This window comes from Chelonoidis abingdonii, chromosome 3, assembly GCF_003597395.2.
Source record: "Chelonoidis abingdonii isolate Lonesome George chromosome 3, CheloAbing_2.0, whole genome shotgun sequence".
NCBI lineage: Eukaryota > Metazoa > Chordata > Testudines > Testudinidae > Chelonoidis > Chelonoidis abingdonii.
Genome location: NC_133771.1, coordinates 167,299,542 through 167,315,048, shown reverse-complemented (window position 1 = coordinate 167,315,048; position 15,507 = coordinate 167,299,542). Strand labels below are relative to the sequence as shown.

Below are 15,507 nucleotides of genomic sequence, written 5' to 3'. Positions count from 1 at the left end.
GTTGTGAAGAATTGCTACTCTTGCTAGATATTGAAATGCAAGAGGCCATTCTGAAGCTGTCTTTTCCTTAGTCCTGAAACATGACCCATCTTGTACAGTGACCCAATCTTTGTAGCAAAAGCTACCTTTTGTGTTGTGTGTCGTTTTTTCTTCTGCCCCTCTTTAGATTGATTACTATGTTAGGGGTGTGGCTGGGATGCTGGTAACCTTCAGTTAATTTCTACTATTTAGAAGCAAATGAGCACTTTGACTCTAGTATTGAATATTAGATGTGTGAAAAAAACTAACATTCGTAGAACTATGTAACAATTCAAGTTGCAGAAAATTTTTGAGCACCCAGATTTTCAAGTAGTCTGAGGATGATCTATCCTCTCAAGTTAAATGTCAAGTTAATTTAAGCACACACTCTCTCCATAGTCACTGGTGATCGATTACTATTTCAAAGTTGGCAATACACTCTACATACCTAATACTAAAAAATAAAGCCAAAAATCATGTTGACTTGTTGCTTTTTTAGCTGCTACAAGAAGCAGAAGGCTGGAGTGAGAGACACACTGAGCTCAGTGAACAGATCAAACTGTATCAGAAGTCTCAGAAGGACATAGAAGAAGCACTTGCCTACAAGGAAAATGAAATCGAAGTATGTTCTTTCTAAAGAGCAACCATCTTAAATATTCCATATGTTAAATGGCTGAACTACTCTGCAAAGTAGAGTGGCTTCTATTTATTATTCCTTTGATTTCTTCATTAGGTTTTGACTAACTGCATTATGCAGCTAAAGCAACTTGATACAGATTCTGAGGGCAAGAAGGATGGAGAGGGAAATGGATGGGACACAGGAGATGATCTGGCCAATGGAGAACTGCCAGGTATAGAGATCTTAAATAACGGCTGACTTGTGCATGCAATAATTAAACATATATAGATGATGAGGTAGTGCTCTCCAATCCATATCGGGGAGAGATACAGAATATATTTAGGTAATAGATAATGAGTTATGAGCATCTGTTTTATGTTCTGCTTTGAGGATTAGATCTCTCCTAATTTCAGAACTAAAATGGTCACTGGTCAAAGTATAGGATTTGTTATATTCACTAAGAGTTGCCTGAGTGAGGGGCATGTTTAAAGGCTAGTGTAGCAAGACTTGCAATTAATAACTTTCAGAAAACTAAGATCTCAGCTTTGCAACAGTATGCTGCATTCATTTCTAATGTGAGTGCTTCAAGATAGTAGACCTTTTAAAAAAAATCAAGATGTTAATCGAAATGAGTTATTTTAATCTGGTCACTTCCAACTGTTTAGCAGCTGAGATCTTGCAGCTTCAATTTAGAGATTTAGACTGAAATTGTTCAAAGCGGCATTGGGGATTTGGATGCTTCACTAGTTTCCAAATCCCCAGTGTGTCACTGAAATCTTAACCGTGGTATCTTATGCAATTTGGAGGCTGGAATACCAGGTTTTTAGGTGCTAGGAAAAGACTGTCCACAAGAACAGCTACCAACTTCATGTTAGAACTAAAGAGTGTTGGGGGGTGAGGGGAATTGTAATCAGAACTCACTCTTTGGATCAGTAAAATGTCTTTAAGGACTAATAAACTTGTCCCAAATGATGGTCCTGGAACAGTGATATGAGAGATTTAAAGTCTTGATTCTGTTCTTGTTTCAGTATTAAAATATTTGTCAGATGATTTTTTTAAAACTCTGTATTTTCTAAACAATATTAGAGAGAAGAGAATACAAAGCAAGAAAAACAATTACTTTTCTCTTCTAGATAATCGGAGTGAGAAGATGAAGAATCAGATCAAGCAGATGATGGATGTCTCAAGGGTATACCCTATTATGTTGTTTAACAAATAGTTCCCACATAACTTTTAATTGTATCTAAGTTTATAAAATACTCTTGTTTCCCTCTTTACAGGTAAAAACGACCTTATCTATAGTTGAAGAAGATAGAGATCTTTTGCAGTCCAAACTGAGTGATGAAATAGCAGCAAGGCATGAGCTAGAAGGTGAGTTCTGCAAAAGACACACTTAGTGTGAAATACTCTTTGTGTAGTTTATAAATTTGCTTGATAGCAGTTCCTGTCACTGCCTTATGTGTCTCTTTGTCTCCTGCAGAGCAAATAAAAAAGCTGGAACATGATTCCTGTTCTCTACATACAGCCAAAGTTCGATTTGAAAATGAATGTAAAACTCTGCAACAGAAGGTGGAAATTCTCAATGAGCTCTATCAGCAGAAGGAGATGGCACTTCAAAAGTAAGTTTTGTTTCCTTTCCTAAAGGTGGAGTAGTTACTCTTTCCTATCTGCCTATATAAGATGCACCATCTAACTGTTTCTTCTCTACTCTATCCTCACTTTGAGTTGCTTGATTAAATTTTTATATACAAAACTCTTATGGAGTGATGACAGACACTGCTTAGATAAGGTTGAAGCTAGCTTCTGGTCGTAAACCCAGTATATGACCGCAGCTTCCCCAGAAACTTGACTTCCTTGAAATTTTCACATATCTGCTCCTAGAGTAGAAGCTTTTGGGGGGAAGTTTTGCTGAAAACTTTTGATTTATCTTCTCTCTAAACAGTTTGTCTTACAGACTCCTTATTTGTGATGATGGTGTTACTGAGAAGTTCCTTTTCAGGAACAGGGGATCAGTTTTTCCAAAAACTTTTCAGCATTGCATTTTGCCTCTTGCATCTATTTTTGCAGTTCTAGGAGGACAGTTCAGATGGGTAGGCAATGTCTGGTAGAGTGAGTGATGAAGGATTATGCCAGGTCTACACTATAAACGTACCTTGGTATTACTACATCACCGAGGGATGTGAAAAATCCACACTCCTGAGCAACGCAGTTATTCCAGCCTAGCCCCCCGGTGTAGACAGTGCTTTGTCAATGGGAGGGCTTCTCCCAGTGACATAGCTTCCACGTATTGCAGAGATGGATTAACTACTCCAAAAGGAGAACCTCTCCTGTCAGTGTAGTAGCCTCTTCGCTGAAGTGCTACAGTGTAGATATGCCCTTAAGCAGCACTGGGAAGTTAGTTAGATCCCTTAACTGTTCGTTTCCCATTTGTTAACGTTTGAATTTTTTTTTTAAAGTTGCAGAAATGTTGTTAAAACTACAAACCTGCTTCTTTGGTAGGGGGACATGAGCTGGACTCTGAGTCACACTTTCAGCTAAAGGGCAAATGTAACTAAGAAGAACATGGTTCTGGAAGAGACAAATGTTTAAAACTCTGTTGTTTATGTGGAAGAAAATCAGTAAGGGATGGAAGCTTAAGGTACCATAAGGCCATCACAAACAGAACATAGTACCAAAGAAATTGCCTTACCTCATTGGAGGAGATGGACCCTGAGCCGGAGTCCTGTAACTGACAGTGGCCAACATCAATTCTTTCAGAGGAGGGTGTTGGAAACCCTGCAGGAGGCAGTTATGGGACAACTTGCCCCCAGGGAAAGTTTCCTTCTAGCCCCCAGTGGTTCAAGGTTGGCTCGTGCCCTGAAGCATGAGGATTCAGATCCTTTCCAAAACTGATTTTTTAAAATGAATTTATTGTTAAATCAGGATAATCCTCTCATCCATCTAATACTCTTTTTGTAAAACTGACTTGAATGAAACACTTCCAGTGGACAACACTCATCCTCTGGGAAGTCTTTCCAAATATAGCTAATAAGTAAGGCAAAGATTTTATCATGGTTATTTTTAGTAAAAGTCACAACAGGTCACAGGCAATAACCAAAAATTCACGGAAGCTTGTGACCTGTCCCTTATTAAAAATAACTATGACAAAATGGGAAGGGAGGAGGGTCCAGCACCCACTGCTGCTGGGGGGCTGAAAAGTTCCCCCGATCTACAGTGGCTCAGAGCACAGGGTCCCCCCACCAGCAGCAGCAGCTTGGAGCTGTGGGCTCTGCCTGTGATGGCTAGGAGCTGCAGGAAGTTGCCCACGCTGGCTGGGAGCTGTGGGGGCCTCCTGCTGCTGCTGGGGGTGGCATCCCCCCTGGGGAATGCGGGAGGGGCCCACTGCCTGCAGCAGCTGGGAGTAGCAGGGGGGTAGGCCCTGCTGGCTGACAGCTCCAGTCCCGCTGCCCTGGGGCTGAAGCGAAAATGTCACAGAGGTCTCTGAATCTGTGATTTCCATGACCTCTGTGATAACATCTGAGCCTTACTAATAAGGAAATCACTCACCTGAAAGCAGCTGCTAGTAGTAATTACGTTTAGAGTTACTACCAGTTTAAGTGCTAATACTTTTTTGAGTTACTTTAAGAGTTGCCTGTAACTTGGATACTTAAGACTGATTGATTGCAAAGGAGTCAGAAAGAAGGCGGGTGGGAACTAAACACCAGGTGAACAAGGGGCACTGGTAACTGGTCACATAATAGTAATTGTTAGAGAGACTGTTTACCAGAGGCTTCAGTTCCCTTAAATAACTGTTGCAGAGAAAGGATGTTTTCTCTCTGCTCTGTTCCCAGACCCGCCAAATCCCTGTTTACTTGTACTTACACACACTATTGTACTTCTTGAGCCATTTGGATGTCAACTGTAGAATCTGTCCGTCTCCTTATCAGTGTCTGTCTATAGAGTTGAATTAACACCTGTCATCTGCACAGCTCTAGATAGGGAAACCTCTCCCACAAACAGAGAAATTGGGAGTTGTAGAGCTGAGCTGCCTACTAGTAGAACAGACCTCTGAGGCTCTCTCACTCCTGGTCAGCTCTGCACCTGAGATTTTGAGTTCTCAGGATATAGATTTGGTTTACTTGTCTGGCTCAGAAGGCTGTGAATATTCTGGGTCCGGAACATTTTTCTCCACTTTTGTACACGTTTCTCTAGTGCAGTGGCGGGCAACTGTCAGGGTCATCTGCTGGTGGGCCGCGAGACAGTTTGTTTACATGTGCACAGCCACCTGCAGCTCGCAGTGGCCGTGGTTTGCCATTCCTGGCCAATGGGAGCTGCGGGCAGCTGTGCACATGTAAACAAACTGTCTCGTGGCCCACCGGCAGATTACCTTGATGGGCCGCAGGTTGCCCACCACTGCTCTAGTGTCTCCTTTCTTCTTGTAGGTAGAAGGCATGAGATACAGCAAGCCGGGTTTCTAGTTTTCACTGTAAGATCTTAGGTGTGTGGTATAGTGAAGTAACTTTCTCTCTCTCCCGTCCAGGAAGCTGACCCAGGAGGAGTACGAGCGTCAAGAGAAGGAGCAGAAATTGTCTGCTGCAGATGAAAAAGCAGTGTTGGCTGTCGAGGAAGTGAAAGTTTACAAGTAATTTCAGTTACTAGAGGTTCACAGTGTTCTAACTTTGGATATTGGGGAGAATTTTTTTTTTAACCTTTCATATTTTACAGGCAAAGAATTCTGGAAATGGAGGAAGAGCTGAAAAAAACAGAGAGATCTTATAAAAACCAGGTAAAAGATATTCCTGCTCATTGGTCATAGTTGGCTTCTTTATATTGTATTATTACATCTTTTTTTTATTATTTATTTATTTATTTATTACATATTTTGAGATAGAGTAAATATTGGATAAACCAAGCTAAAACCACTTTTTTCCTTTTTCTTAAATCTAAGATTGCTGGTCATGAGAAGAAGGCCCATGACAATTGGGTAAGAGCGTGTTCCCTTTTCTGACCCTTGTTCTACAGTTCCTAAAGAGTCTGCAATGTTAGATTTATTTAATTTGCATTTAGCTTCCTGAGTGGAGCAGTTTGAAACTTTGGTGGCTTATTTTTTTTGGTCCCAAGTGCATTCAGTTTCCACAGTACCTGTTTTGCTCTTTCCCTGAACAGCTCATTGCCCGCTCTGCAGAGAGAGCTTTGGCTGAGGAAAAGAGAGAAGCTGCCAACCTGAGGCAAAAGTAAGCATGTGACAAGCTATTCGTGGAGCTCAGTCTAGTGTGCATAGCACTATTTGGGCACAAATGAAAGGAAGTTGCAGTCCTGTCCCAAGTAGCTTACACTTCCTAGATTAAACAAGCAGGTCAGCCATACCATTTATTTGAATCAGTGACGCACCTTTTAAAAATTCACTTGACTATTAAATATATCTTCATTCTGAAAGACATTAGTAAGCTTTTACAATGCACGTGGCCTGAATAACCGACCAAGCATACTCAAAGTAATTATTTTTGAATGTGTGCTTATTTTTTTTTTTTTAGATTAATAGAAGTGAACCAAAAACTTGCAATGCTTCAAAGACCATTAATTGTAAAGCCGACTGCAGGCAGACCTGACCGTCAAGTCCCAGCACGGAGAGGTAAATACTGCTCTTCCCTCCTTCGCCTGCACCCTTCTTCTAAAGATTGTGAAGTCCTGCTCTAAATATTTATAGAGTGAAATAACTGTGCTGGATGAATGAAGTATTGCTGCACCCTTTACACAGGTCCACTGAGCCATGATGGCTCTTTTGGGCCATCACCTGTGAGTGGAGGAGGTCCTTCCCCGCCACTGATGATGGAAGCTCCTGGTCAGCCCCCCTCTGCCACACGAAGGGAAGGTTCAAGAAGTGAATTTGGTAAGGAGGGAAACTTCTTCTGAAGCCATAGACATTTATGGGAGGAAGCCATGAACACAAGAATTACGAGGTCTAATCTGTGTTCCCACTTGTGGCCTTGACTTCTGTTCCTGTCTATCCTTATTTGAGAGAGGTGTTGTTCGTGGAGCTCTTGGAGAAATACTCAAATGCTAAATATTGCCTTTTACTAGTGCTTATAGTCCCTAGACAGTGTTATCAGTGAACTGCAAGAGAGAACTTGAGTAAAGCTGGCATATACATTGAATGCCCTCACTTTAACCACATTGAGAGGGGCAGTCAGCACAAAAAGGGATTGTGTGACTCTCGTTCTTGAAATTATTTTTTTCATCTTGTGAAATTCTCCGGATAGGGTTAATCGTATCTGTGTTGTTGCAGAACAATGCATTCTGGGATGTCCCTGGCAAACCAGAAAGGGCCAGAGAACTCATTCAGCACAAGTTTACGGGTTCATGTTAATTTTCGTTTTAGTTTTGAAGCTTATCGTTTAACGTATGGGTTAGTCCAAATGCAAATTTTGTTGAAAAGAAACTGCAATCTGAAAGTCTCAGTACTACTGAGATCAAGGGGGGGCCTGGTAGCAGCATTTGACTTTTTTGTTTTTAATCAGCATGGTTTCAGCTAGGGATTCCATCAGTTATACTTGTACATAGATGTATTTACACCTCTGAGTTTTTCACATGCAAAAGAGTGGTTGGAGAGACTGCATCTGTCCGCATTAGATTAAGTAATGAGCTTACCTTCACTGTAAGGGTTCACTTGTTTAAAAAAATAAAATCAGTTTCTTACTCCGTTAATCCAAAATGCTACACCTTGTGAAAATTCTTAGAAACCTATGCCATTTTGTTTCTGGAGGTGCTGAAGTGTCAACCCCTTGCCTAAGGAAGGGTTTCCTGCACTTCCACTGCTGGCTCATAGGGGGATAGTGCTGGGAAATTCTGTCTCTATCAAGGGGTTCAAAAGGAAACTGCTCCCAAACTTCAGTTTTCTCTCTCTACCCCAAGTGGTGCCACTGAACCTGTATGCAATTAGTGATGTGTAAGGGCCACTGTACAGAAGATATGGATTTATTATAGAAGTAGCTAGCTGAATTAACAAGTCTGTGTCTGAACTCTGTATTTTATATTTCTTTTAATGTACGGTAGTGGATGGCCCTTCAGCTCCAAGGAGGCCACCTGAGCTGTCTGGAAGATCATCTGTCCCAGGTGAGTAATGTGAGCTGCAGCCTCCAACCCCTTCGGTTAGCTATTTATTGACCAGAAACATGTAACTGAAGGCCTGGGTTCCTCTTCCAAAGCAGAATAAAGTCATATGAAACTTCTGCTTTTCTTACAGATCTTAGCCCTGCTATAGCAGCCCTGGTCAATAGTGGGCCAAGAACTTCCTCACCTTCCACATTCCTGGATGGAGTGGTAAGATGAAAACTTTTCTTCTGCCATAAGAACACTTTAGGCAGCATTTCTTGTGACCCACTGTACCTGCCGCTTCTCCTCTTAATTGTGCATCATGTTCTATCTTGTCTGTATCCCCTGTCCATCATTTACTTCCAAAAAACAAAAGCAAAACCCTCCCAAAGACTCCGAAGCCCCCAGTATATCTACTGTTCCGCCTTCACCTTCTGAAGCAGCAGCAGTGAGTATTTGGCAGCTGGATATGGTGCTGGTGCACTCTTTGCTTTGATGGTGAGGAATCAAGGGCATGGTGTTTTAACTTGCTGAATAGCTAAATGCTCTGCAAAACTAACCATGGGTGCTCTGTTTTTAAAGGTTTCTTTACTCCTGTTGATGGCTCTGTTAGCGTAACTATGTCGAATTTTTATTGCAATATGATGAAAACCCTATTGCTTTTGTCAAGGGCTGCATGCAAACATTTATCTTTGAGGAGAACTTGTAAGAGTAATCCACTGAAATGGGATATTGTACTACACATATTTAGATACAGAAGGATTGAGATTATCTCTCAGCCTATACTACAGGAAGAAAAGAATTGGTTTTTAGCATTTAACATCCAGCAATGTTGTATGGGCCTACTGGCATTTTAAAGGGGTAAGCAGCTGGGAGCTAGGGTTAGTCATGACCAGGGCCAGTGCAACCATTTAGGCGATCGCCTAGGGCACTAGGATTTGCGGGGTGCCATTTTCTTCGGCAGCCCCCGTAGCTGCTGGCATTTAGGCAGAGGGAGCTGGGGCAAGGGAGCATGGGGAGGGCTGCCTCCAGCAAGTAAGTGAGGGGGTTGCACAGAGGGGAACTCCCTGCCCCACCACCTCCTCCCCGAGCACACTGTGGCTGCTTCACTTTTCCCGCCTCCCAGGCTTGTGGCACCAATCAGCTTAGGCACTGGGAGAAGTGAAGCAGTGACAGCGTACTCGTGCTCATGCATGGAGCAGGGGTGGGGAGCTGCAGCAGGGCGGCACCTCAGGGCAGGAGTGCAGGGGGGATGCACATGGTAGAAGTTTCGCCTAGGGTGCAAAACATCCTTGCACTGGCCCTGGTCATGACTGTGCTGTACCATAGGAGCGGTCATCCCAAAGGTATGTTTAATTTATGTACGGTTGAGTGGCCTAAACCAGATTCTTCAACAGGCAGCACACTCCATGCTCTGCAAAGGGCTGGAGGGAGGTTTGACAACTTGCTGCTCTTTGGCTGTTTGCCCTTACTTGTGTTTTCTTACTCTTGGCACTTGGATTAGTTCTGGTATTTCAGCATCAGTATATTTGCCTATTATCACAAATCATATTCTCTTTAATAAAGTTTCAAACTGTCTTGAACAGGTGAACCTAGGTCCTAAAGGTCCCCCATCTTTTCCTGGGACACCCATAACGCCACCTCCAGTTCGATTTGGAGTACTGCCACCTCCACTGCGTGGGCACTATGGGTCTCGGCCCCTTCCTCTACCCTTAGGTATGATTACCTTATGCTTGAGTTTAACCTAAGAGGCAAGGCTGAAAAAAGTTTTTACTTCGAGTAGCTCCTCCATATCCTATTGAAGCAGTGAGAGTTTCTCCTTTAAACACCTTGTGGGCACATCTACACTGCAATTAAATGTAATGAGGGAGGGTCCCAGAGCCCAGCCCTCAATGGCTACACTTGAATTTTGCAGCCCAGTCCTGTCCTAGGTGTTTGTTTGCTATGTAGACACACCCCGTGAGTCCCTGTATCACTTTGCTGAATATCATTGAATGTGGCTCCTTTGTTTATTGTACAGTAGTAATAGTGGGGGGGAGGGAAACACTAGCTGCCAAAAATCTCCCCGGCAGGCATTTGTGGTTGCAGTTTCCATAGACATCTTTCTGACTGGTGCAAATCTTTCTTTAGCTAAACTGCTTTGGGCCAGGATGTGAACAGGCTGACATTAGGAAACTTCTGTATCATTTTCCTTAAATGGATGTAATCACTACTTCAGTGTAGGTGGCACTTCCATCATCAGTCTTTTCCCTCTTTCCTTTCAGTTCGTGGTCCACCACCTCCAGCTGCAAGAGACTATTTACCTGGCCCACCATTAGGAATGAGAGACCTGCCTCCTGATCCAAGAGGATATGTACGTTTCCCTCCTCCTTTTCGACCTGGAGGCCCTCCTGGCCCACGGCTACCCCCACAAGTTTTAAGGAACTATCCCCCTCCTCCAAGTAGAGACTTGCCTCCACCAGGATCTAGAGACTATCCACCAGCCCCTCCTTGTCCACCATCACCAGCAGGCCCCAGGGACTACACACATCCTCCAGAACAAAAACCGTAACTTCAGCTGTTGGATGGCAGCTCTGTGGACTGGATGCTAGCACGTTTCATGCAGTTAGGACTTTAAATGGCTTCAAAAAGACAACCCTCTTTTAATTTTCTTAAATTTGGTTTCAGTATATTAGTTTTTGCAGAATTATATTTCCCTCAAATTTCCCTAGCTATGTGCATTTGATATCATCATAAAGAACACACACCCTCCAGGGATGCAAAAATCATATGCTGTGATGGACTTGAAGCCTGCTTCTTACAGCTGTGGGCCACCTGCAGCTCTTTAAATGTGCAATACAAAAGTACCTGTGTGGTTTGGTTTTAATTAATGTAGCCTATATAACCAGTTATTGAATTACTTAAAATTTCATGAAAAATGTAATCAAAACATTTCCTGTGGAAATATTTTTGTAAGTAAAATGCTACCCAACTTGTCTTCTCCCTCACATTAACCTGCAGTTATCATAGACCAAGGGTCTAAAGGGATTGTAAAAATATTTACCTTTTTAAGATGTCTGGTCAAAAAGAGCAAAATAAATTTGCTAGATCTTATTTGAGCATGCAAGTGAATCTGTCATGGATGCAACTTGAGCCAGTTGGTTTTCTAGAAAGACACTTAGTCATTGTGATTGGGGTTAATGTAAGCCACTTGTGAGAAGTTAACAGTAACCTTAAATGCTCTACATTCCTTGTGTAAAACTTGAGCCACTCACACTAGCAGTTGTACAACCCTTTTAAGAGGAGGCTCAAGCAAACCCCTTATCTTAAGAGATTTAAGTCATGGGGGTTTTATTGAACTGTAATCAGATCTTACATCACTTCTGCCCATGTACACAGCCTTGAACTGACACACAGTGTAGTGAAAGCCAGGCTAGCCTGTGGTCCATTTGCTTAACTGCAGTACAGAAAAGTTTGAGGCCAATGCAGTTTTTTAAAAAAAATCTCCCAGAAGCATAACTATCTCAAAGTTTTGTATGTAGTTTGAGCTCTTCACTGTTGCATCACAGTTCTACCTGGGCGTTTTAAAAATATAAAGGCTAGAACTTCCAACTGGTGGGCTGAATTCAGATCATGAATAGTAAGTAAAGTGTCCTTTACAAAGCACCTACATCTATCCTATGTAATTGTGGAGTTTAGCAAATTGTTTAAACAAATGGAACTATACAAAATCAAACTTCAGGGAAGGTAGATTTATATTTTAAGCTTACAGGATCTCCCCCCGGCAAATGGTTTAGGAGGGAAAAAGTAAGTTTCTTGTAGGCTGAAGTGGTGCTAGTCTGCAAGCATCAGTAGCCTCTACTGGACTTTGGGTGAGGTGGTTAAACAGCTACAAGGGAAAGCCTCATACCTCTATTTTAAGAGGTATGACTAATAGAACCTCCGTTACAAACTGACTAGTCAACCCCACACCTCATTTGGAACTAGAAGTAAATAAATCAGGCAACACTAGACCCAAAAGCCCTGTATTGTCTTAAACTACTAAAAAAATAAAGCAGCATGTTTCTTCTGTAAAGTTTCAAAGTTGTATTAAGTTAATGTTCAGAGTTACAAACAACCTCCATTCCTGAAGTGTTCATAATTCTGAGGTTCTACTGTACTGGGAAGCTAGCTCCATTCCAGGGAGCAAAGTTGAATCTTCTGCCATACAAAGCTTTGAATAATTTCTCTTTGGGGGAGAGGGATAGCAAAAAATCTAGTGCAGGGCCAATTTCAGAAACTACATCTTTACTTCCACATACAAGCAGCCATTTATTTGCCTTGTAACTGTAGGTAGGTTATTCAAATACCATAACAAGAAATGACCTTTTAGCTAAACTCAAGCTCTGACTGATGCAGCAGAATTGTAGATCACCACTGTGCATAGCTATACAAGCAGCACCCTATGTTTCACTTTTGGGAAAGTCTTTCAGGGATCACTACATCATGAAGGATGAAAAAAAATGTAGAGAATGGATCTTCTACAAACATTCATCTACAATTAGTTAAATACAAAGCTCTACTTGTATATTGAAACAAACAAGGTTTCAAACTGTACTGCACTTGACATTCCATACAATTGCAGTTAATAGGGACTTCAAGAGCTGAGGAAGGACTTCAAGGGGGATAGTTTGGATCTGTTTCACATGAAAACATGTTTAATTTGTAGGCACTAGTGTACACATTGGCTCATTAACCATTCACCAGTAGACATGTAACTGGTTAATTGTATACATCTATTACATATGCATTTTAAGGAACCCATCTTTGAAAAATCAGATCCCTCAAGTTAAAATTTAACCTGTTATTCCCCCCCCCCCCCCCCCCACCAGCAAGTTTATTCCACTTCATTTAACTCCCCTCAATTAACATCTTAAATAGTTCTTAACTTTGAAAGGATTATCCCCAGCAATCAGTGTAGCAGTGAGGGTGTGAGTATGTTTTAACTTTCCCCCCATTACTGACTGACTGATCACTTAACAGGACAGTTTATATGGAAATGTATTTGAATACTTCGTATGTAGACAAGTACATAGCGACAAAATGTATGTTTGTTTAGTAGGACAAACATACGCATCAGAAAAGATGGAAGCCTCTTACAATGGCCTTTAAAAAGGCTACATGAGGCCTAGAACCTTACTCAGCAAAGCACTGGTGCCTGCAGAGACCCACTGGCTTTAACTTTAAGCATGCAAATAATTGCAATTAAGCAAGTGCTTTGGATGATTAAGGTCATACACTACACCTTTTGCAAGGGTGAAAGATTGTGGTTTTGCACCTATAAGATAGTCAGTTTATTTAATGAATGTTTCCTTCCTTTGTACAACACCATCAACACAATGAAGGAACACTGTGGCAGATTATATTTAAAATAAATGTAACCAAACTAATCAAGATATTTAGTGTTTGTTTCAGGCATGACATTGTTGTAAAAGGTTATAATGTGATTGGGTCCCTTGAAGAACTCTTAACAGGAAAATACACAGTTCTTCAGCCATTAGCCAAATTGCTCACTGAGGTGAACTCATCCACAGTTAAGCCAGAGGAGAGGAAAGAAGGGGAGAAGACAAGATTAAATTCAGCTTCCAAAAGGCCTTGTTTTATCCCCATTACAGTTCCCTTCAAATCACTGTACTAGAGGCAGAAAGGAACACCCCGCCACACTCCGTAAACGGACTGCCATGAAAAGTGAAAAAATAAATTTTCCCATACTTTTTTAAACTGTGTTCTGGTGTGAGTTAGTATTACATGGTGCAGAAAGAAAGGCATTAATGGTACATTTCCATCCAAGCTATTAGAAGAGCTAACACTTGACACTGCATTCTCCTGGAGCTGGTCCTTGTTAGCATAGCAGTGTGCATGTAGGCACGATTTAAGATACACATGAAGCACATCAGACCTTGAAGAACTGTATTAAATATTCCACTCATTGAATATATGAAAAGTTTGAATGGGTTCTACTTCGGTCCCTTTATTAAGTCAAAAGGTGGATGCAAATATTCATGTTATAATAAGCCAATGCCCTGCAGCTTATTACACACTATGCATCTCAATAATATAGAAAATAAATGATAATCCTATCTACCTACATAAAAACCAGGTTATTTTAGACTAAGTTTTCAGACTTGCATACAAATAGAGGTATGCAAAGATCCACAATCAGGTTTTATGAAAACAGTTTCTCATGGGAAGGCGAGTCTGTCTTCAGTTGACAGCCTGAGATAGCCACAGCACTTCCAAACTGTTAGCATAAAGCCCCCACCAAAAACACTGAACAGTAAGGGCCCAATCCTACCACCTGTGAAATCAGTGGTAAAACTCCCGCTGACAGCAAAGGCAGTAGGATGGGCCCCCAAAGCTCTCCCACACATGCCCCTTTGCACACCACTGTCTGGGAAAGTGGTAGGAAATACAAAGTATAGAAAAAAGAATGTAAGAAGGTTGTTCCCTTAAGTAAGTATTCATGATTTTTAAGGGATTCCAACACTTGTAATAATAGACACGTTCTACCTGAAATCACATGATACACTGGATACTGCATGTCTGGGAACTATCTGAATGGGATTGAGATAAACAGTTGACAATTTGGCTGTCTCACCAGCACCTTCCCTTTTACCCTCAACACTCCTCCCTTCCTTCCTCTGCCACTTAGCCAGGTAAGACAAAAGAGCAGGCTGACAAGACGTTCTAGAGCAGCATTTCAACTTTGGATTGACTCTCTCTCTCTAACCACCATCCTCCTACTGCTTCTTTAACCACTCGCAGACTCTTTCTGTAAAATCCCTTTTCTATCACCTTCCCCCACCCTCCCAACAAGACAGAGCGAAGGACTCTAAAACGTGAGGGACTGCAATAGCAAGCATAGCAAGAGTAAACAAGCTGGCAAACCTGCCACGACATTTTGCTGTTTCAGGCTTGGTGAATGGGGCACTTCCCACCCTCTAGCAAGGTTTTCGAAGCAAGGGTAAAAACAAGAGGTAAGTTACAAAATTGAAATTTTACAAACAGCTCAATTATGAAGAGAAATTGTCACAAAATACTTCAGCACGCTTGTGATAAAACTGGTATCCAAAAGGTACTGGAAGAAACTTGCACCTGAATGATAGGCTTAACCTCTGACCCTGTGGTATTGCTGTGCAGTGTGTGATGGTCTCATCTGACCTACTGGCATGAATACAGCCATTTTCCTGCCTGTTGAAGGATGGGGGTGCTACACACGCAGCTACCATGATTTGTGACAAGTGGTTTAGTTCACAAGTCTCACAAAAGGGTCATTCCTTGTGCAACATTTGATGGAGGTGAAGATAAAGTGGTTTCTTGGTCAACAATTGCAGTTTCTTCCTTTTAAAGTCAGTGGGTTTTTTGTATCTGTAATCACAAGAAATAAAATTGAAGGTGAATGCTAATGATAACTAAATGCATCTGAATAAACTCAGGCTCAAATGCTTGTGTTCCAACAGTACCCAGACCCCACTGACACTACCTGTGAGAGTGCTTCAGGTATGAATTTAGGATTCGTACAAGGGAACAATAATGAAAAGTAGGTTACACAGGAAAAACTGAACTGAGTTTCCTCATTTTCTTTTCTTTGGAATATTATTTTCAAGGCATAGCAAGTTAAACTTTCAAACGCATGCCAGCCTGAGTAGAACAGAATTCGGTTGCAAGACATTTGAGTTATCTTGCTTTGCCTCACACACAGCTGCAACTTGTTACTGCAGGTTTAATTCTATTAGAAAAACTATCTGGTAATTCTGACAACATTTAGATTTGTAAAAAAA

The 15,507-nt window shown here is 41.6% G+C and overlaps 2 protein-coding genes across 7 annotated transcripts in view; one reads left to right on the top strand and one right to left on the bottom strand.

Moving 5' to 3' along the window:
• Positions 1 to 11,770, top strand: part of MIA3 (MIA SH3 domain ER export factor 3) — a 221,936-nt gene extending 210,166 nt beyond the window's left edge. For 4 of the 6 annotated variants that reach the window (XM_075064319.1, XM_032784368.2, XM_032784372.2 and 1 more), the window contains 16 exons: positions 518 to 640; positions 752 to 869; positions 1,771 to 1,826; positions 1,918 to 2,008; positions 2,118 to 2,256; positions 5,157 to 5,258; positions 5,342 to 5,402; positions 5,565 to 5,600; positions 5,783 to 5,850; positions 6,151 to 6,248; positions 6,375 to 6,506; positions 7,670 to 7,729; positions 7,860 to 7,936; positions 8,085 to 8,156; positions 9,295 to 9,424; positions 9,973 to 11,770. In XM_075064319.1, coding sequence (XP_074920420.1) covers positions 518 to 640; positions 752 to 869; positions 1,771 to 1,826; positions 1,918 to 2,008; positions 2,118 to 2,256; positions 5,157 to 5,258; positions 5,342 to 5,402; positions 5,565 to 5,600; positions 5,783 to 5,850; positions 6,151 to 6,248; positions 6,375 to 6,506; positions 7,670 to 7,729; positions 7,860 to 7,936; positions 8,085 to 8,156; positions 9,295 to 9,424; positions 9,973 to 10,259 — 1,650 coding nt within the window. In that variant the 3' untranslated portion in view covers positions 10,260 to 11,770. Of the gene's footprint in view, positions 1 to 517; positions 641 to 751; positions 870 to 1,770; positions 1,827 to 1,917; positions 2,009 to 2,117; positions 2,257 to 5,156; positions 5,259 to 5,341; positions 5,403 to 5,564; positions 5,601 to 5,782; positions 5,851 to 6,150; positions 6,249 to 6,374; positions 6,507 to 7,669; positions 7,730 to 7,859; positions 7,937 to 8,084; positions 8,207 to 9,294; positions 9,425 to 9,972 lie in introns of those variants that run through there. The other 2 variants (XM_032784370.2, XM_032784371.2) reach the window with 2 other exon arrangements.
• Positions 11,771 to 11,957: 187 nt separating this feature from the next.
• The window catches only part of AIDA (axin interactor, dorsalization associated), a 60,651-nt gene continuing 57,101 nt past the window's right edge, over positions 11,958 to 15,507 (bottom strand). Inside the window, exon 10 of the mRNA XM_032784378.2 lies at positions 11,958 to 15,094. Coding sequence (XP_032640269.1) covers positions 14,998 to 15,094 — 97 coding nt within the window. The 3' untranslated portion in view covers positions 11,958 to 14,997. The remainder of the gene's footprint in view (positions 15,095 to 15,507) is intronic.